Here is a 17151-nt window from a genome sequence, read left to right as displayed (position 1 = left end):
TATGATTTTTTGATTGTAAAATAGTAATATTTTGGATAATTATTGCCATTTAAAACAACTGTTCTTTTTTTAATTGATGACTAAAAACATACTGATGTGACACTGACACATGCTGATGTGATGTAAAAGCTGAAATTTCATTAAATTCCAGTCATCAGAGTCATGTGATGCTTTAGTAATCAGTATGGTTTTCAGTAAACATGATGACTTGCTGCTTTAGGAAACATATATTTTATTATTATTTACACAGCAGTGGTTAAAGTATTGTGTGTGTTTAAGTATTAAAGTGCTGGTTAAAGTATTGTGTGTTTGTGTTTTCTAGATTCTTTGATTACTAATTTTGTTACATTATAAATGCCTTTACTGTCTTGTCTGAATAATTCAATGCATCCTTTAAATTATTTTTTATAAATAAATGTAATTACTGACTGAATTGTATCTTAGTGCTGATGTTTTAATCTTGTAAAATATTGAACATAATTATGCAAAACATATTCAATGAATTCTGATTTTCTATTCTGATGAATACATTTTTATTAAAGAATTTGCACCATAAAAACTTCATCACAATCACAATAATTTCTAAATTCTTTAAATATCTGTGAGAATTGTCTTTCACAATTAAAATGTGAAAAAACGAGTCCAAACTCAAATTCCCCTGTTTATGAGGAAAGGTTTTTGGGAAAACCCATGATATGTAGAGAACATCCAAAAATAATCTATCAGTTCAGACTCATACCAGAAGAGGTTAGACATGCTGCATCTTCTAATCGCTTTAGCTTTGCTCAGAGGAGGTTTGTAATTGACATTTAACTTAAATGGCTACTAAAACTGCTGGAGATGGTGAAAGCTTTAATACATTATGGATTTGTTTTGTATTCCACAGCTTATCCTTTGGAAATTGTGGCACGAGGTGACACGGCTGTTGTGTTTGGTCAGGATGCTTCTCTCTCTTGTATCCTGCCGTTCGTGTCAGGCGTCAAACAGGTGACGTGGCAGCGGGTGCGTGCGCAGGATGTACACACTCTGGCCACGTTCAGCGAGCGCTTCAAGGATAATGTGGATGAGGACTTTGTCGGAAAAATAATTTTCCAAGCATCATTTAATTCAACAACTATTGAGATAAAAAACACAACATTTGAGGATGAGGCTTGCTACATTTGTTCCTTTAAAGTGTATCCAACAGGACCCAAACGAGAAACCTTGTGCATCACCGTTAAAGGTAGGTTAAACGCTCAATACCAAGAGTATGCCAGTATAGCCACAGGTTGCCACGTGTTTTAAACACATTATTTCCTTTGGCAGGAACAGTGGTTTGATATTTATGTTATTGGTTAAAATACTTTGCATGTGAACTCAATCTTTTTCCAGTGTAATAACAATGGAAATGTTTAATATAGCTTTAAATAGTCAAGACTTTGACTTAAAGGGATGGTTCACCCAAAAATTAAAAAGTTCTGTCATTATTATTTTCTTCATTTTAACCAGCTCCAAACCTGTTTGAGTTTATTTCTTCTGTTAAACACCAGAGAAGATATTTTGTAGAAGCTGGAAACCTGTAACCATCGGCTTCCACAGTATTTGTATTTCCTACTATGGATGTCAATGGCTACATCTGTAACCATGCCTTTTTTTTGTATTCAACAGAAGAAAGAAACCCATAAAGGTTTGAAACCAATTGAGGATAAGTAAATAGTGGGTACATTTTCATTTTTGAGTGAACTATCCATTTTAATGTAGCTTTACCTTTGAAAGCATTTTATTAATAGCCATAGCATTACGGAAATTACTTACAGAAGTAAAACTACCCTGAGTTATACACACTGGAGTAAAAAGCAGTAACTTTAGGAGTCAGAGACTTTGTAAATGTACAATATTACTCTTTCTGAAAGGAATAAATCCACCACCAAATGGCACTTGGGAGTGAGAATAAATATGGCTGCCATATTAAAGGGTCATTCCAAACTCAAGTGCTCAAAACTGGCCATGACCAAGGGCACTTTAGAATAAAGCATTGAAGTGATGGACAAGCATGTTTAATTTAACCCTTTAACTACTCCACCAAGAAAAATTTTTTTGGATTGCAACTCCTAATGTTGCTAGTTAACACACTCAATGCATTTGTTTTCAGCACATCCCATAATTTCTAAAATATCAAGCTCTAGCAAATGGTTGATATGTCGCTTTATAATAAAAGTACCGGAATTAATACATATATTATGAAAAATCTGAAACAGGGTATATGCAGGAATCCTAAAGGTAATTTCAAAACTTTAAAATTCAAAACTTAAAAAAAAAAAAAAAATTATATTTTTTCAGAATATTTAAGACCTCATCACCACTTCAAGTTCAAATCAGTATCAGACCTTCAACTAAACAAATAGTCGTTAATAAGCGGTTTTAGTAAAATAAATCAATGGAGCACAACCGTGCAGCAGAACTTAGTTAAGCTCGGAAGAAACAAAAGCTTAAAAGAATTTATTATTCGGTTGTTTTCCACTGTTTAAACTTGTCTTTCAACAACCAGGGGTACACAAACTTACATTTTCTCATTTTGCCATCTGTTTTGATCTATGGTTTTGCTACATGTGTAGAGCGTCACATAACCTTCCTGCGTTTGTTGCAAATTACGTGACATTACCCAGATGAGCCCAGGCCCAAACCAATGGTGTGGATCGAGTAAGCCATTGTTAATATTAGGAGAAAAGTAAATATATTTACGCTTTTTTGGGTTCAAACACTTTGGACAACACTTGAACAAAATTTAAGACCTCATAAAAACACGATTAACACTTTTTGATAACTTTTAAGCCTGTGAAAATGTGAAGTGTAAGATCAATTTATTTAAAAATGTATTCAAAATAAAACATTTTTAACACTAAATCATTTAATATTTTTATGTATGCCATAAAATATTTCTCATTAAACATGTTTTCTTTCTTTTTTATTAATATTTTAAAATCAAAATCAAGTGTAGTATTGCAACAGGATTATGTTCGATTTGTTATTATTTTCATTATTTAATTTTTGTAAACCAACAATTCTGTGTAGTGTAAACCATTATTTAAAACAGTCAAAATATAGTCAACCATTTGGTATAGCAGGCAGTTAAACGGTTAAGATGTAGATGATGCATGGAGATTAAGCAGAAGTGTGTCCAAAAAACACTTTGACCCCCGTCCTAGAGGAACTTTTTTTTTTTTTTTTTTTTATTAAGGCAAAATTATCTATTGTAGCTTTTTTTTTTTTCTTTACATAGACTCCTTAATATGGGCTGCCCACAACTTGGCTAGTTATAAGTTTACCATCTGAACACATGAAAAAAGAGGACTCTCATACACCCATACACACTCATTCACACACTTACACTATGGCCAATTTTGTCTATTCAATTCACCTATAGTGCATGTCTTTGGACTGTGGGGGAAACCGGAGCACCCAGAGACAATCCACCTGAACACAAGGAGAACATGCAAACTCCACACAGAAATGCCAACTGGCCCAGCCAGGAGTCAAACTTCTTGCTGTGAGGTGACAGTGCTAACCACTAAGCCACTGTGTTACTTTTTTTTTTTTCCAATAAAATGAAAAGCTTAATTTTAATTTGTCCAAAAATGTACAAACATACTCAATGTGTCAAACACTTACTTACACATACAACCCCATTCCCCCTGACCCCCAAAATGCCACTGAAAACTATTACAATTTACTGTCTAAAGATATTTTTTTCAATTATTAGATTTGTATACAATCATAGGCCACCAGATTTCACCATACTCAAAAGACTTTAAGGTTTTGGACAACCTTCAAACTAAATACTAAGCTTTTATTAAAGTTTTAGAGGTATATAAATTCAAAAAAACATTCAGAAAAGACAAAGATGTGACATTTATTTAAAAAACTAAATTAGATTACACCTGAAACCTTCATGCTAAATTTGATCCACATTAGAACAATTACATGTTTTAGACACAATACAAAAGATGCTTCACAGTTCTCTGAATAAGTCCCACTTTCTAAATGAAGAGCCTGTTGGAAAAGTCATTGTGTCACTGCAGCTGCCATTAGAAGCTCTAGTTGCCAAATAAATAATCATTTGATTACAGAATAGCTAATTCTCTGCATCCTTTATACAAAATCAGGCAGCTTTCATAGACAAGCTGGAAATAAAGACAGACTTCTGTAAGACAGCTAGCTCCAATGTCTTAATTGTTCATTTAAGTGTAGGAAGCGGAGCCTATGCACAGTTAATGTTGTTTAGGTGGAAAAACAAGCTGTTTCATCTATTATAATACAAATGAGCCCAAACTGATAAATAATGAATCAGAAGGTGCAAAGAGATCCATCTAGGAATGGAAAAGTACCTCATTGGATCAACAAACTCTGCTCAAAACGTAACTGAAGCTTTCCATTCAGTTTCCAATTTCAGAAAAATGAAAGGGGCTTTCAGGATTTTCAGCAGCCTGTAATATAATAACTCTAGGGTAAGATGGTTTAGTGTATACTGTGCATTTTATTAGACATTTACAGTTTCAAAGGATCAAATTAAACAAATTAAACAGTTTTTGTAGCCATTTTTGAAGTAATGTCCCAATAAGTAGGTGCCAATGTGTTTAGTTGTGCCAGACGGGGTGTGATTTTCATGGCTCACACAGGTTTTAAAGAGCAAGTTTTAGTAAAGAATACTGTTATTGTCCCCATGTAAAGCACAGAAATGTTATTGATAAGAGTAGTCGTAGATATTACATACCGCATAATTGACATACTGAAAAAACAACAATGTTGGACAACAGGATTGTGTTTGTACTCCTGAAGATACGGAGTCTAGGTCTAGTCTCCCACATCTAGGGTTGGACAATGAAACTGAAACACTGGCCAATTTAGTGTTGGAGGTTTCATGGTTAAATTTGAACAGCCTGGTGGCCATTTCACAGAGTGGTTTAATGAACATTAAACTGAAGGTGAACATTTCCCATGGCCTGCACATTCACCAGATCCAAATAATATTGAGCCACATTGGGGTGTTTTGAAGAAACAAATCAGGAAATGTTTTTCTCTACCAGCATCATGCAGTGACCTGACCACTATTCTGCAAGAAGAATGGCTTAAAATTCCTCTAGCCACTGTGCAGGACTTGTATCTGTCATCCCTAAGAGGAATTGATGCTGTATTGGCCACAAAAGGTGGCCCTACACTAGGGGTTCTCAATATTCGGTGTCCTGTAGATTTTAGCTGCATTACTTACCTCAACACACCTGGAAGGATGTTTCTAGAAAGCCTGGTAAGAGCTTGATTAGCTAGCCCAGGTGTGTCTGATTGGGATTGGAGCTAAAATCTGCAGGACTCCAGAACTCCAGGACCTAGATTGAGAACCCCTGCCCTACACCATACTAATGAATTATTGTGGTCTGAATTCGGGCGTTTCAGTTTTGTTCTCCGACCTCTGTATGCGAGAGGAGTAATTTTAACAACAGGGTCATCTGTACTTGAACATTTCAAGAGTGCAAAGGAAAACCCCAACCCTTAATACAGAATTTATGTTTATTTTTAATGCTACTAAACAAAATACACACTAATTGATCAAGTTAATTAAGTTTGACCTCTGAATGCATTACTTTTACACTCAAAACTATTATAAGAGTTCAGCTTTTATTTCTTTTTAAATGTTTTTTTGTTCTACACAATTCAATTTGTTGCTGGTATTTTCCAGGTATCTCGGAAATAACAGCGGCAGTAAATCCTGCAGACACTTCTGACACAGAAGTTGTGGTTTCATGTTCAGCCACTGGTAAACCAGCTCCAACAATCCAGTGGAAATCCAGAGAACAAGAGCTGAAGCACTTCAGGTCAGATGATTTCACAACCTACAACAAAGACAGCTCAACCACCGTTACAAGCAACATCACACTTCCACTATCCCAGTTTCATGGCAAGTACGTGGAGTGTTTGGCTCAGAGTGACGACATTGATAGGAGCAAAACAATTGTGGTATCACAAACAGAACATAAAGGTAACTTAATATGACTTTGAAGTGTTTGAGTGTTGATGTGGTTGTAGATTTAAAAACTGTATGGGCTTATATTTGCAGTACATAAGCAAACAGGGGCATTTTTTTATTTTAGAATTAAAGTAAAACAACACATGCACATATTTTTCAGTGGCATGCTGTTTTGTATAAATAATTACAACATTTTTTTTTCACAGAGAACAGTGTTACATTAAGAAATTACACAATTCCGGTGTTGATTGTAGTAATCATCAGTATCGTCATTATTGCCATCATTCTTCACACCAAGTTAAAGGGTAAGCTGCCAAATATTAGGACCACTTTTTTGTCATGTAAAGAATAGCATTGTTATATAAATATATTAACTTGATTTCTTATTTTGGGGGGATTAATATTCAGTATTACATGTTTCCCCAAGTTTTGTTTAAAAGAGATATTATATTTTTCCAACACATTTCTAAACAATAGTTTTAATAACTCATTTCTAAAAAATGGTTTCTTTTATCTTTGTCATGATGACAGTACATACTATTTTACTAGATAATTTTCCAGATGTTAGTATTCAGCTTAAGGCAAGTCATTTTATAACAATGGTTTGTTCTGTAGCAAATCCAAAATATTGATTAAGGGGGCTAATAATTTTAACTAGGGCTGCACAATATATCATTTCACCATTGATATTGCAATGTGAGTGTCCGCAATAGTCACATCGCAAAGATATGCAATGCTCTATGCAATCCAATGAGTCTAAATTATAGTTGACCAGGAGCTGCAGAATTGTATTTAATCCCCATATTTATATGAACTTTATAAGATTTATGCAAAAAAACATTTCTTTCTTAGAGTTTGTGTCCTGTTTCTAGTCCAAATATCTACACTTCAAAGCAAAAAGAACATTTTTTCACTTACTCCACTGGCAGATAATTTAACTTGTTTTAAGGGAAAAACTCTTACTTTTCACTTATTTCTTTTGACAGTGAAAACTAAACAAAATTTTTACTTTTTAAAATATATTTTACTCTTTATTTTTAGTTTTTTTTTTTTTTTTTTTTTTTTTTTTTTTAGATTTGAACTAGAAATGAGATAAAACAAAGTAAGTCAAGCTTTTTTTGCATTATGATTATTCAATTTCTGTACCTGGATAAACTGTTACACTGCCCAGCAGTGTTGCCAGATATAGGTGACTTTTTCCAGCCCAAACCTGCCCAAACACACACACACAAAACACACAAAATATTCTATTAATATTTTATTTAATTTTAATTCATATTAATTGAAATTAAGCTAGTTACTTTGACTGACATCATTTTTAACCATACAGCAACCAACACCAGCAGTCACTTAACCACAGCATTGAAACACTGCCCCCTCTCACCCACACAAGGCATTTATTGTTGTGTAGATTGCACTACCTATTAGAGTATGTTTACTTTTGAAATGAGGTATAAATTCATCCCATTTGGTGTTTTAAATTCTGTTGAACATAATTAGGTGCTGCTTGTCAATCACACAACACTTCAATGTTTGTTCTTGCTGTCAATTGGGGAAAAAATTATCGATAAAAGTGTTTGCGCTATGCGCTGGTCACTACTAACTGAATGGAGTAGGGGCACACAGTTATGTTTTGTTAAATAAGTTGCATAAAAAAAATTACTTTTTAAAACCCCCCAAATTTTGTCAACCCACCTATGCTAAATTTTACCCACACAATCAAATTCAAAACCGCCCAATCTGGCAACACTGCTTCCCAGAAAACCATCAAATAGTGTTATTCAAACCATCTTGTGAAACTATTCATGACGCAATATTTATTTCAGAAAAATAAAATACCGCAATATCAGATCTTTTCAATATTGTGCAGCTCTAATATTGACCTTAACATTTTTTTAATTGTTAAATACCAGCCAAAATAAAATACATTTTCTCCAGAAAAAAATATATTATAAATACTGTGAAAATGTCATTGCTCCATTTAATATCACCTGAGAATTTTGCTTTATCAAAAGTTAACAATATAAAACAACATCATAAAATAAATCATACACATGTCTGAAAGTAAATAAATCGATAAAAAGCATACAATATAAACCAATGGGGAAAAACAAAACAGTTTTTCCAGATGAAAACACACGGTATTAACTTGTTTTCTTTCTCTTTTTTTATTTTATTTTTTTACAGAGTTAAAAAATGTGAAATCTGAATGTGCAGCATGAACTGCTGCTCAGCTTCCACTTTATTCAAACTGTCAGGCTTTTCTGATGCTACATTCCTCATCTGTTATGACAGTCACTTTGTTTACATTCGTGCATAAGCTATCAATTGTGGCCTAATGCAGTGTTTCTCAACCACTTTCCTGGAGCACCACCAACACAGCATGATTTATGTCACGGTCACTAGAGTTTGAGCATATGAAATTCTGTCGTAAAGGCGCGGGAATAAATAGATAATTAGACATTACAAAAAGCAAGCGATTGGTCCATATTTTACATTTCTGTACAGAGAGGTCATGTTTTATTCTTCAATTGGTCTCACGCAATCACGTGATGTAATTTCACAGGTCAGAGTTCACTGTGCTTAAACTTTGCAACGCATCAAACTATGAAACTTGACGCTCAAGCTTGTTCTGTTGCATTGGCATACATATTCATCGAAGTCTATGGGGCGAAAAGTGCAGCGTGACCGCAGCTTTAGATGTCTCCTTTGTCTGTCACACCCATTACAGGGCTTTCTGTCTCTGCTAATGTGCTGAAGATCTCAATCAGGTGTGTTTGGTTAAGGAGAAATGAGAAATGTGCAGAGCTGGTGGTCCTCCATGAACGTGCTTGAGAAACACTAGCCTATTGTTTATTCATTCATTTTCCTTCGGCTTAGTCTCTATTTTTGAGGTCGCCACAGTGGAATGAACCACCAACTGTTCCAGCATATCTTTTACGCAGTCGATGCCCTTTCAGCCGCACACCAGTATTGGAAACACCTACACACTATCACATTCACATGCACACACTATGGTCAATTTAGTTTATTCAATTCACCTTTAGCATATGTCTTTGGACTGTGGGGGAAACTGGAGGACCCGGAGGAAACCCAACACCAACACAGGGAAAACATGTAAACTCCACATGGAAATGCCAACTGGCCCAGCCGGGACTCGACTCTGCAACCTTCTCACTTTGAGGCTAACCAATAAGACACCATGTCGCAGATGTTTGCACAAATTCACCCTGTGCATCCACAAACATTGTCTACTGTAAATTCTGCACTTTATGAATGTAGGATGACTTCTTTTTGTCCTTTTTGTATTATTTATTTTTTGGCGTGTGAACACTTTGTTTATACTTTTATTTGTTGTGCTTTTGTGGTTTGTTTACTGTGTGCAGTTTTGCCATGGTTTGTTACCTTGTTTTACTAGATGTGAATTTTGTAATGCTCAAGCCAAACATTAAAATTTGAAACTCATAAATGTTATACCAACTTGAAGGTTCGCTTATTTGCTGATCTACAATACACTGACATGCTTTTCAGCAAAATCACAGGTCATCTTTCTGTAATTCTCTGCAATACAAATGCTTGCTGGAGCCAAATTCCTCTGCCTTCAGTCATAAATACACTGTAGTTGGTTTATAATAGTTGTAAAACAGTAAAATGCTTGTTGGTTTATCTTTTCTATTTACTGGAAAAACTACTATAGATAACCTTATATTTTATTACTGTGAATTCCTGTATTTGCAGTAAAACAAGTCAGATTTATATGTTGTTCATATAATTTATAATCTAAACAGTAAACTGATATTCAATAACAAATATTTAACTGTAGCATCACATCACATTTTCTTTTTATTTACTTTTTAATTTTTTTTTTTTTTTTGGAATTATTGATTAAAAACTACACTTATGTGTATTTTTATCTCTGCTTCCTGAATCATATTCAGCTTTAATTAACATTAAATATTTCAGAGTTTCTGCAGGTTTCACTAAGTTACATTTAAGACCTTTTTAAGACTATTATGAAGGGAATTTTAGACAAGGCAAAATGCATTTTTTATATATATATATTCCAGTTGGAAAGCAGTAAATAAATGGAGAACTTTTAAACAAAGTGTTATGGAAAGTAATTAAAACATTGTGCCAAATAGAGTTAAAATGCAATGTTTAAATAAAAGGTTTTATTGAGATGGATTGCTGCTGTGTAATGGCCAGATTGGGCAGCTATACATGAACAAAGGAAAATTAAGACCCGCTTAAAATATTTTAGACCTACAACACAATATTTCATTAGTTTTAAGACTTTTTAATGCCTTAAATTTTGTTTTTGAGATTTAAGAATTTTTAAGACCCCACAGATACCCTGCAGTTAAAACTAATTTTCATGTTTTTGGTGTGTTTAAGTTAAACATTTAAAATGAAGACATGAATTAAACCTTATTTTTTGTGTTATTTATAATTTCAGTAATAAAAAATACATTTTGTGTCTGTGTCTATACATTTTGGTTAATTCTGTTACATAATTTTTAAAGATGACATACGCACTGACAGAAAAACTATTTGACTTTATCCATGTGATGTCACTTCCTCTGGCGGGAAACTCTGGAAGGTGCTGAGGCATGTAATTTATTCTTAGTACAAACATTTTTATGATACATCAATATCAGTTTATTTTTTTTTTGTCAACTCAGTTTTTATGATATTTAGTGAATTATTCACTTTTTAAAATCATTATTTTGATTAAAGTACATGAAATTCTTTTAGACGTGGTATCTGCTTTGAGGTTAGCATCTTAAGCTAAAACACAAAATTGTGGAAAATAGCACCTCTGTTTTTGTCAGATTGTGCTTTAAAAAATTAACAATATGTTAGTGTAACAGCAGTAAAACTTTCCCTATTAAATTGAATCATTTTGCATTATTTTACATTAATAATTCATCATAAATGTACAGTTGAAGTCAGAATTATTAGCCCCACTGAATTATTAGCCCCCCTGTTTATTTTTCCCCCAAATTTCTGTTTAACAAAGAGCAGATTTTTTCAACACGTTTCTAAACATAATAGTTTTAATAACTCATTTCTAATAACTGATTTATTTTATCTTTGCCATGATGACAGTAAATAATATTTGACTAGTTATTTTTAAGACACTTCTATACAGCTTAAAGTGACATTTAAAGGCTTTACTAGGGTAATTAGGCAAGGTATTGTATAATTATGGTTTGTTCTAGACTATCGAAAACAAATATATAGCTTTAAGGGGCTAATAACTTTGACCTTAAAATGGTGTTTAAATTTCTGTCGAAATAAAAAAAAAAAAAAACAAATCAGACTTTATCAGACATACTGTGAAAAATCCCATGCTCTGTTAAACATCATTTGGGAAATATTTAAAAAAGAACAGAAAATTCAAAGAGGGGCTAATAATTCTGACTTCAACTGTATGGCAAGTATTGAATGATTTTTATAGGTTTCCTGTAAACATCTGATTAGATTTAAATGTATTTTTTAAAGAATTATTTTGTTAACTATGGAAAAAAAATAACAGTATATATTTTATAATTTTGCAAAAACATACATATATTCATATATAATGGGAATAAACAGGCAATAAATTACTATAAATGATTGGTAACCCATGCTTCAGTGAAATAAAGCAAAGTACCCTATAAAACAAACAAAACACAGTAGGTTTACATTGAATTAAGGGAAAGTACCACCAAAAACACAGGGAGTTGACACATAGCTACTGGGCACGTTGAATCATATCCAGTAACACTCATTCGAAACACATCACATGCAAGAAAAGTACCCAATGATCACGATACAAAGAAAAACACAGGTATAGGGTTTCAGGTGTATCTAGGGAGTTATTTTCCAGACAACAAAACACCTGTTGAACTTCAAAAGAATTCTTAGCAATTATTTAATTAACAATCAAAGAGAAGATCAGGTAGTTAACTAGAAGCGCAGAACACTCCCTTATCACATGGCATGCAGGCAGGGAATTTACTAAGAAAAGAATCCCTTATGTTTACAACAGTAACTGCTTATCAAAGCGTGTTAAATTCTAAACAGATTCAAATGATAAGATAAGAAAATGGCTGATTTAATTCAGTTGAATCATTCTCGATTATTTGAATCAATTCGTTGATATATAAACCCAATACATTTTTTAGTGATGAAGTTCTGCTATTGTAATACGTCAGTAGCATAACAGTAACTTTGTCCGTCATTTACTATAGCCTAAACCAATATTACATACTTCTCAAAATCATTATGTGGAGAAATATGTTAATCACGAATACCCGATATTTACCATAATACTTTACGCGAGACAGCAAAAAAAAAAAAAAAAAAAAAAAAAGAAGAACCTTTTTATGTCAGCTTCCGGGAAGTAGGCTACTTAATACCCAGTATGATGCATTATTCCCAAAAGGGATATCAGTAGGGAACTCCTGGTGTACTTCCCTCAAAATGCAAAGTATGCCAAAAAAGTTATTTATTTAACCCAGTTGTGTTAATGGTTGAGTTTAAAATATTTGTTGGGTTATTTATTAATAACTGGGTTAAATATTTGGCACTTTGTTTTGTTTGGTTATTTTGACTTATAATTTGGGTTATATAATTTGATTATATGTTGGAGTATTTTAAACCCAGCCATTTTATCTGATGTATATATATATATATATATATATATATATATATATATATATATATATATATATATATATATATATATATATATATATATGTTAATTATATATATATATATATGTATAAATTAAACCGTTAAAATAGCCCAGTCAAGACCATGTGGATTAAACACATCATGAAAAATCTTATTCCTATAAATGAGCTGGTTTCTCTAGCTGGGAGTTTCTTAGTTTCAGTTTCACATGCTGCTACAGGCTATATAAGCTTCTCTGCTCTACCAGAAGTTCATCTTTCAACATGTTGCCTCTGCTGCTTCTAATTTTAAGCTTCACAACTAGAGGTTGGTTATGAGAATCTTAAATTTTATTACATACAACTGAATTTCTTTCCATGGTAAATGTGTAACCTAAAAGCTTATTTATTTTTATTCGCAGTTTATTCCTCGGAAATTGTGGCACGAGGAGACACGGCTGTTGTGTTTGGTCAGGATGCTTCTCTCTCTTGTATCCTGCCGTTCGCGTCCGGCGTCAAACAGGTGACATGGCAGCGGGTGCGTGCGCAGGATGTACACACTCTGGCCACGTTCAGCGAGCGCTTCAAGGATAATGTGGACGAGGACTTTGTAGAAAAAATCACTTTCCAAGCATCATTTAATTCAACAACCATTGAGATAAAAAACACAACATTTGAAGATGAGGCTTGCTACATTTGTTCGTTTAAAGTGTATCCAACAGGACCCAAACGAGAAACCTTGTGCTTCACTGTTAAAGGTAGGTTAACAAAACTTTGACCCAACTGTGCTTATTACTGTTTACTAAAAAAAAAAAAAATAAAGCCCATGCTTTAAATAAAGTAAATGTTAACTGTTTGATGATGTCCCTATGGGAGTTAAAAATTAGTCTTGAAAATGTACAGTACACATGTAATACTTAGTATTTTTGTACTACATTATATGTATGCAGAGGTTATGTTTCCATATATACATACAGTATTTACTTACTTAAAGGGATAGTTCACCCAAAAATGAAAAGTCTGTCATCATTTAATCACCCTTCACTTGTTCTATACCCAATTGTTTAATCTGTGAAACACAAAAGAAGATGTTTTGAAGAAAGCTGAAAACCTGTAACCATTGACACAGTATTTGTTTTCCCCACTGTGGAAGTCAATGGTTACAGGTTTTCAGCTTTCTTCAAAACATCATCTTTTGTGTTCAACATAAACCAAACTCATAAATATTTAAAACCACTAGAGGAAGACCTCTTGAAAAACTATTTCTTCAATTAAACCGTGGGTACTTTTTGAAAGAGAAATCTTCCAAATTGGACTTAAGTTTGGATTCTTTGTAAAGATGACATTTTATGTTAATGTAAAAGTTTAAAAGTATATGTGGTACATGTTACTGTAAAAGTCATACATCTAAATGATTTGTGATTGAAATATTGGGCTGGTATCTCAAACATTTTGAAAAGTTTTGGATGGATACAAAAACAAAAGTACCCCACTGAAAGTACCCAGCAGACGACTTAGTTTCCCATGATGTCATTTTAATGACACATCACACAATGTGTGGTACATTTTAGGATGGTTTAACCTTATCAAGTCATGTTCAGGACTTTTTGTTTATATGGCAAGTGCCAAAACTTTACACATTTTAAATCATTTAAGGGCTAACAGAATACAGACAGTCAAATAATATATAGATTTGAGCTTTTTTACCATTCATAAAAACTGAAAGTGTTGAGCAAAACTTTTGTTTAGATGTTTTTCCAATGGCATAACATGTTTTTTTGCTGGTAATTTCCAGGTATCTCAGAAATAACAGCAGCAGTGAATCCTGCAGACACTTCTGACACAGAAGTTGTGGTTTCATGTTCAGCGACTGGTAAACCAGCTCCAACAATCCAGTGGAAATCCAGAGAACAAGAGCTGAAGCACTTCAGGTCAGAGGATTTCACAACTCACAACAAAGACAGCTCAACCACCGTTACAAGCAACATCACACTTCCGCTATCCCAGTTTCATGGCAAGTACGTGGAGTGTTTGGCTCAGAGTGACGACTATGAGAGGAGTGAAACAATCTACATACCTCGACAACAACATCCTGATGAAGGTAACAAATTTAACATGGACTTCTGCTAGAATAAAACCCACACAGTTTGTTTAGTTATACTCTATTCCTAGTATTAGGATGTTACAATTTTAAGCACTCAGATTCATTAAGTTGCCATTTGAATGTTTTTAACTGCAGTATTCATCAGTGTTTAATGAAAAATATTGCTTTTTTTTGTCTTTCAGATGCATCAAGAAATTACATCATCACATTTTCGGTCCTCGCTGTCATGGCTGTTGTGGTTATTTTCATTACTTTCATCTTTATTTACTGCAAACGAAAAAGTGAGCAGCAATATTTTATCTCTCTTGCATTAAAGGATATTGAAACATAGCATGCTATCATCTCTCAAGAGTAGCATGTCAATTATAAACTATTGTATTTTAAATTAAAAAGAGTGTTTCATTTTTCTTTAAAGGAGACCGGTTTTGGCTAAAATCTTCTGCTGAAAAGCTTCATGACTCAAATGAGGAATGTTAAAGGAGGAGAGCTACCTCAAAAGCGTATCGTTTGTTTTGTCACTGTGATTTTTTTTGTGTGTGTTTCTCAAAGAATTCCTTTATTTCCAATGTTTACTTATTTATTAAATGTATTGAATTTATTTTTACATTACTATGTAATGCTACAGTATATACATTTGGTACATTTTGATAGAGGCTGGTTGAATGTAATGAAATACACTATTTTATTACTTCCTCTAAAGTTGAGATAGTAATTTATAAATGCAATTCTGTATTGTTCTTCCTTTAATGTTTTCTCGTGATGTCATTCCTCAGTATTGCTTTAAAAAATGAGTCATTTGAGGAAGAAGAAAAAAAAACATTGTTTACTAATTTAAACAGAGAAGCTGAAATGTGAAAATGTTCCTGTACTGTTGGAAACTAACTGAAAAGTTTTTTTGTTTACTGCAATGCACTTTAAAGGCTGCTTGTAAAGATTAGTGCTGTTGTATTTGCACTTTATTTGTTTTTTACGGAAAGATTGCTACATGTTTGTCTAGGATAAGTTATTTGTTACAAAATAAACATTAATGTTTGCATTTTTGACAAATGTAACTAACAAATGTAACACATCTGTAACTATTTATGGATCTGGTTGTTTTGCACTGATTTAAAAGTGACCTGTTGGATATACTGATTTTCTGCTACTTTTTAAAACTATATATGTATATTTTTAAACTTGCATTAAAGGGACCGTTCACCCGAAAATCTTCATTTGCTTTTTATTTAGTTACCTTCGGGTCATCCAAGATAGGTGACTTCTTTTTTCAGGAGCACATTAAAGGGTACCTATGATGAAAATCATCTTTTGTAAGCTGTTTGGACAGAACTGTGTGTGGGTATAGTGTGTCTACAGTCATATTGGGGTGATATAAAGACAATGAGTCACTTTTTTTACATTTCTTGACATTAAAATAGGATCCTATTCTAATGTGACGTAGAAGTGTGGTTTCCCCGCTCACCGAATTGATTGACAGTCATGTATTAACATGTCTCCGTAATAACGTATATAATCAACAAGACAGGACGTGTGCAAAGCTACTGGGATTAAAAGATCTGTTCAGCGCTCTGTGATCATCAGTCACCATCACATGTGATCAAGAGTGAGTTTTACAAGTATAAAACATTTTGAAAACAGTGCATGTTCATAATAAATTACAGTGATTTTATCGTTTTTATCACCACAGCTGCTTGTCAGTACAATTATAAAACATGCTTCAATCCCAGTTTGTGGACATTAAATCAGGTTTATTTTGTACATGAACATAGCAGATATCCATACAGCAGTGGATATTAATATGCATCCTGTCACATTTGCAGTGCAAAGTTAAATGCGCGAGCTGTGTGTATAAACTTAGTAATGACATTATGTGTGACTCATCGTTGCTTAAAGGCTTGAATTTACTCCACAACAAATACATCAAAGACTGTGATTTCCGTGACCATCACAAATAGTTGCAGTTGACTTCAAATTTGGCAATTATTAAGACATGCACCAGTTTGACAATTCAGTTCAGTGTTCATAAACCCATCGTGAGCAGTTTTTCCTCAGACACTTTTTTTCTGGAATCTTTCAAGACATTTTTAAACATAACAGTTTTAATAACTCATTTCTAATTACTGATTTATTTTATCTTTGCCATGATGACAGTAATTCATATTTTAGATATTTATCAAGACACTTCTATACAGTGTGAAGTGACATTTAAAGGCGTAATTAGGTTAATTAGGTTAACTAGGCAGGTTAGGGAAATTAGGCAAGTTGTTGTATATTGATGGTTTGTTCTGTAGACTATCAAAAAATATATAGCCTAAAGGGGCTACTAATTTTGACCTTAACATGGTGTTAAAAATTAAAAACTGCTTTTATTCTAGATTAAATAAATTAAATA

General features: G+C 33.1%; 2 protein-coding genes and 1 long non-coding RNA gene across 7 annotated transcripts; 2 read left to right on the top strand and 1 right to left on the bottom strand.

The window, feature by feature from the left end:
* The first annotated feature begins 159 nt into the window (after positions 1-159).
* si:dkey-31e10.6p (si:dkey-31e10.6, pseudogene) lies at positions 160-9472 on the top strand. Of its 3 annotated transcripts, XR_015476281.1 has the most exons (6): positions 631-794; positions 887-1222; positions 3404-3531; positions 5711-6010; positions 6205-6303; positions 8186-9472. XR_015476281.1 is itself a non-coding variant. In XM_087236731.1 (5 exons), the coding sequence occupies exons 1-5, from the start codon at positions 755-757 to the stop codon at positions 8218-8220; spliced, it is 810 nt and encodes a 269-aa protein (XP_087092857.1). In that variant the 5' UTR covers positions 160-754; the 3' UTR covers positions 8221-9472. The 3 variants fall into 3 exon arrangements, 2 of the variants coding, with proteins under 2 accessions (XP_087092857.1, XP_087092858.1); XM_087236731.1 differs by lacking the exon at positions 3404-3531 and having other exon boundaries at positions 160-794; XM_087236732.1 differs by lacking the exon at positions 3404-3531 and having other exon boundaries at positions 659-794; positions 5711-5846.
* On the bottom strand, positions 9287-12650 carry LOC147846691 (uncharacterized). The gene is made up of 2 exons (XR_015476286.1): positions 11314-12650; positions 9287-11090 (listed from the first exon to the last, which is right to left on the bottom strand). It is a non-coding gene; the product is annotated as an uncharacterized LOC147846691 (long non-coding RNA).
* On the top strand, positions 10558-15967 carry si:dkey-31e10.5. Of its 3 annotated transcripts, none has more exons than XM_087236730.1 (6): positions 10558-10606; positions 12928-12986; positions 13081-13416; positions 14454-14759; positions 14945-15043; positions 15178-15967. In XM_087236730.1, the coding sequence occupies exons 2-6, from the start codon at positions 12944-12946 to the stop codon at positions 15237-15239; spliced, it is 846 nt and encodes a 281-aa protein (XP_087092856.1). In that variant the 5' UTR covers positions 10558-10606; positions 12928-12943; the 3' UTR covers positions 15240-15967. The 3 variants fall into 3 exon arrangements, with proteins under 3 accessions (XP_087092856.1, XP_087092854.1, XP_087092855.1); XM_087236728.1 differs by having other exon boundaries at positions 10563-10606; positions 12877-12986; XM_087236729.1 differs by lacking the exon at positions 10558-10606 and adding an exon at positions 10758-10772 and having other exon boundaries at positions 12877-12986.
* The last annotated feature ends 1184 nt before the right edge of the window (positions 15968-17151 follow it).

This window comes from Danio rerio, chromosome 1, assembly GCF_052040795.2.
Source record: "Danio rerio strain M-AB ecotype USA chromosome 1, GRCz13ab, whole genome shotgun sequence".
Classification (NCBI taxonomy): domain Eukaryota; kingdom Metazoa; phylum Chordata; class Actinopteri; order Cypriniformes; family Danionidae; genus Danio; species Danio rerio.
The sequence above is the reverse complement of the archived record's forward strand: the minus strand, read 5'-3'. Positions and strand labels throughout refer to the sequence as shown.

Excerpts from the sequence above, each read along its gene's own strand:
- si:dkey-31e10.5 (XM_087236730.1), top strand. The coding sequence starts at position 12,944 with ATGTTGCCTCTGCTGCTTCTAATTTTAAGCTTCACAACTAGAG. Across the intron at positions 13,417-14,453 it reads CTTGTGCTTCACTGTTAAAG|GTATCTCAGAAATAACAGCA; the intron begins GTAGGTTAACAA and ends GGTAATTTCCAG. Across the intron at positions 15,044-15,177 it reads TATTTACTGCAAACGAAAAA|GAGACCGGTTTTGGCTAAAA; the intron begins GTGAGCAGCAAT and ends TTTTCTTTAAAG.
- si:dkey-31e10.6p (XM_087236731.1), top strand. The coding sequence starts at position 755 with ATGCTGCATCTTCTAATCGCTTTAGCTTTGCTCAGAGGAG. Across the intron at positions 1,223-5,710 it reads CTTGTGCATCACCGTTAAAG|GTATCTCGGAAATAACAGCG; the intron begins GTAGGTTAAACG and ends GGTATTTTCCAG. Across the intron at positions 6,304-8,185 it reads TCTTCACACCAAGTTAAAGG|AGTTAAAAAATGTGAAATCT; the intron begins GTAAGCTGCCAA and ends ATTTTTTTACAG.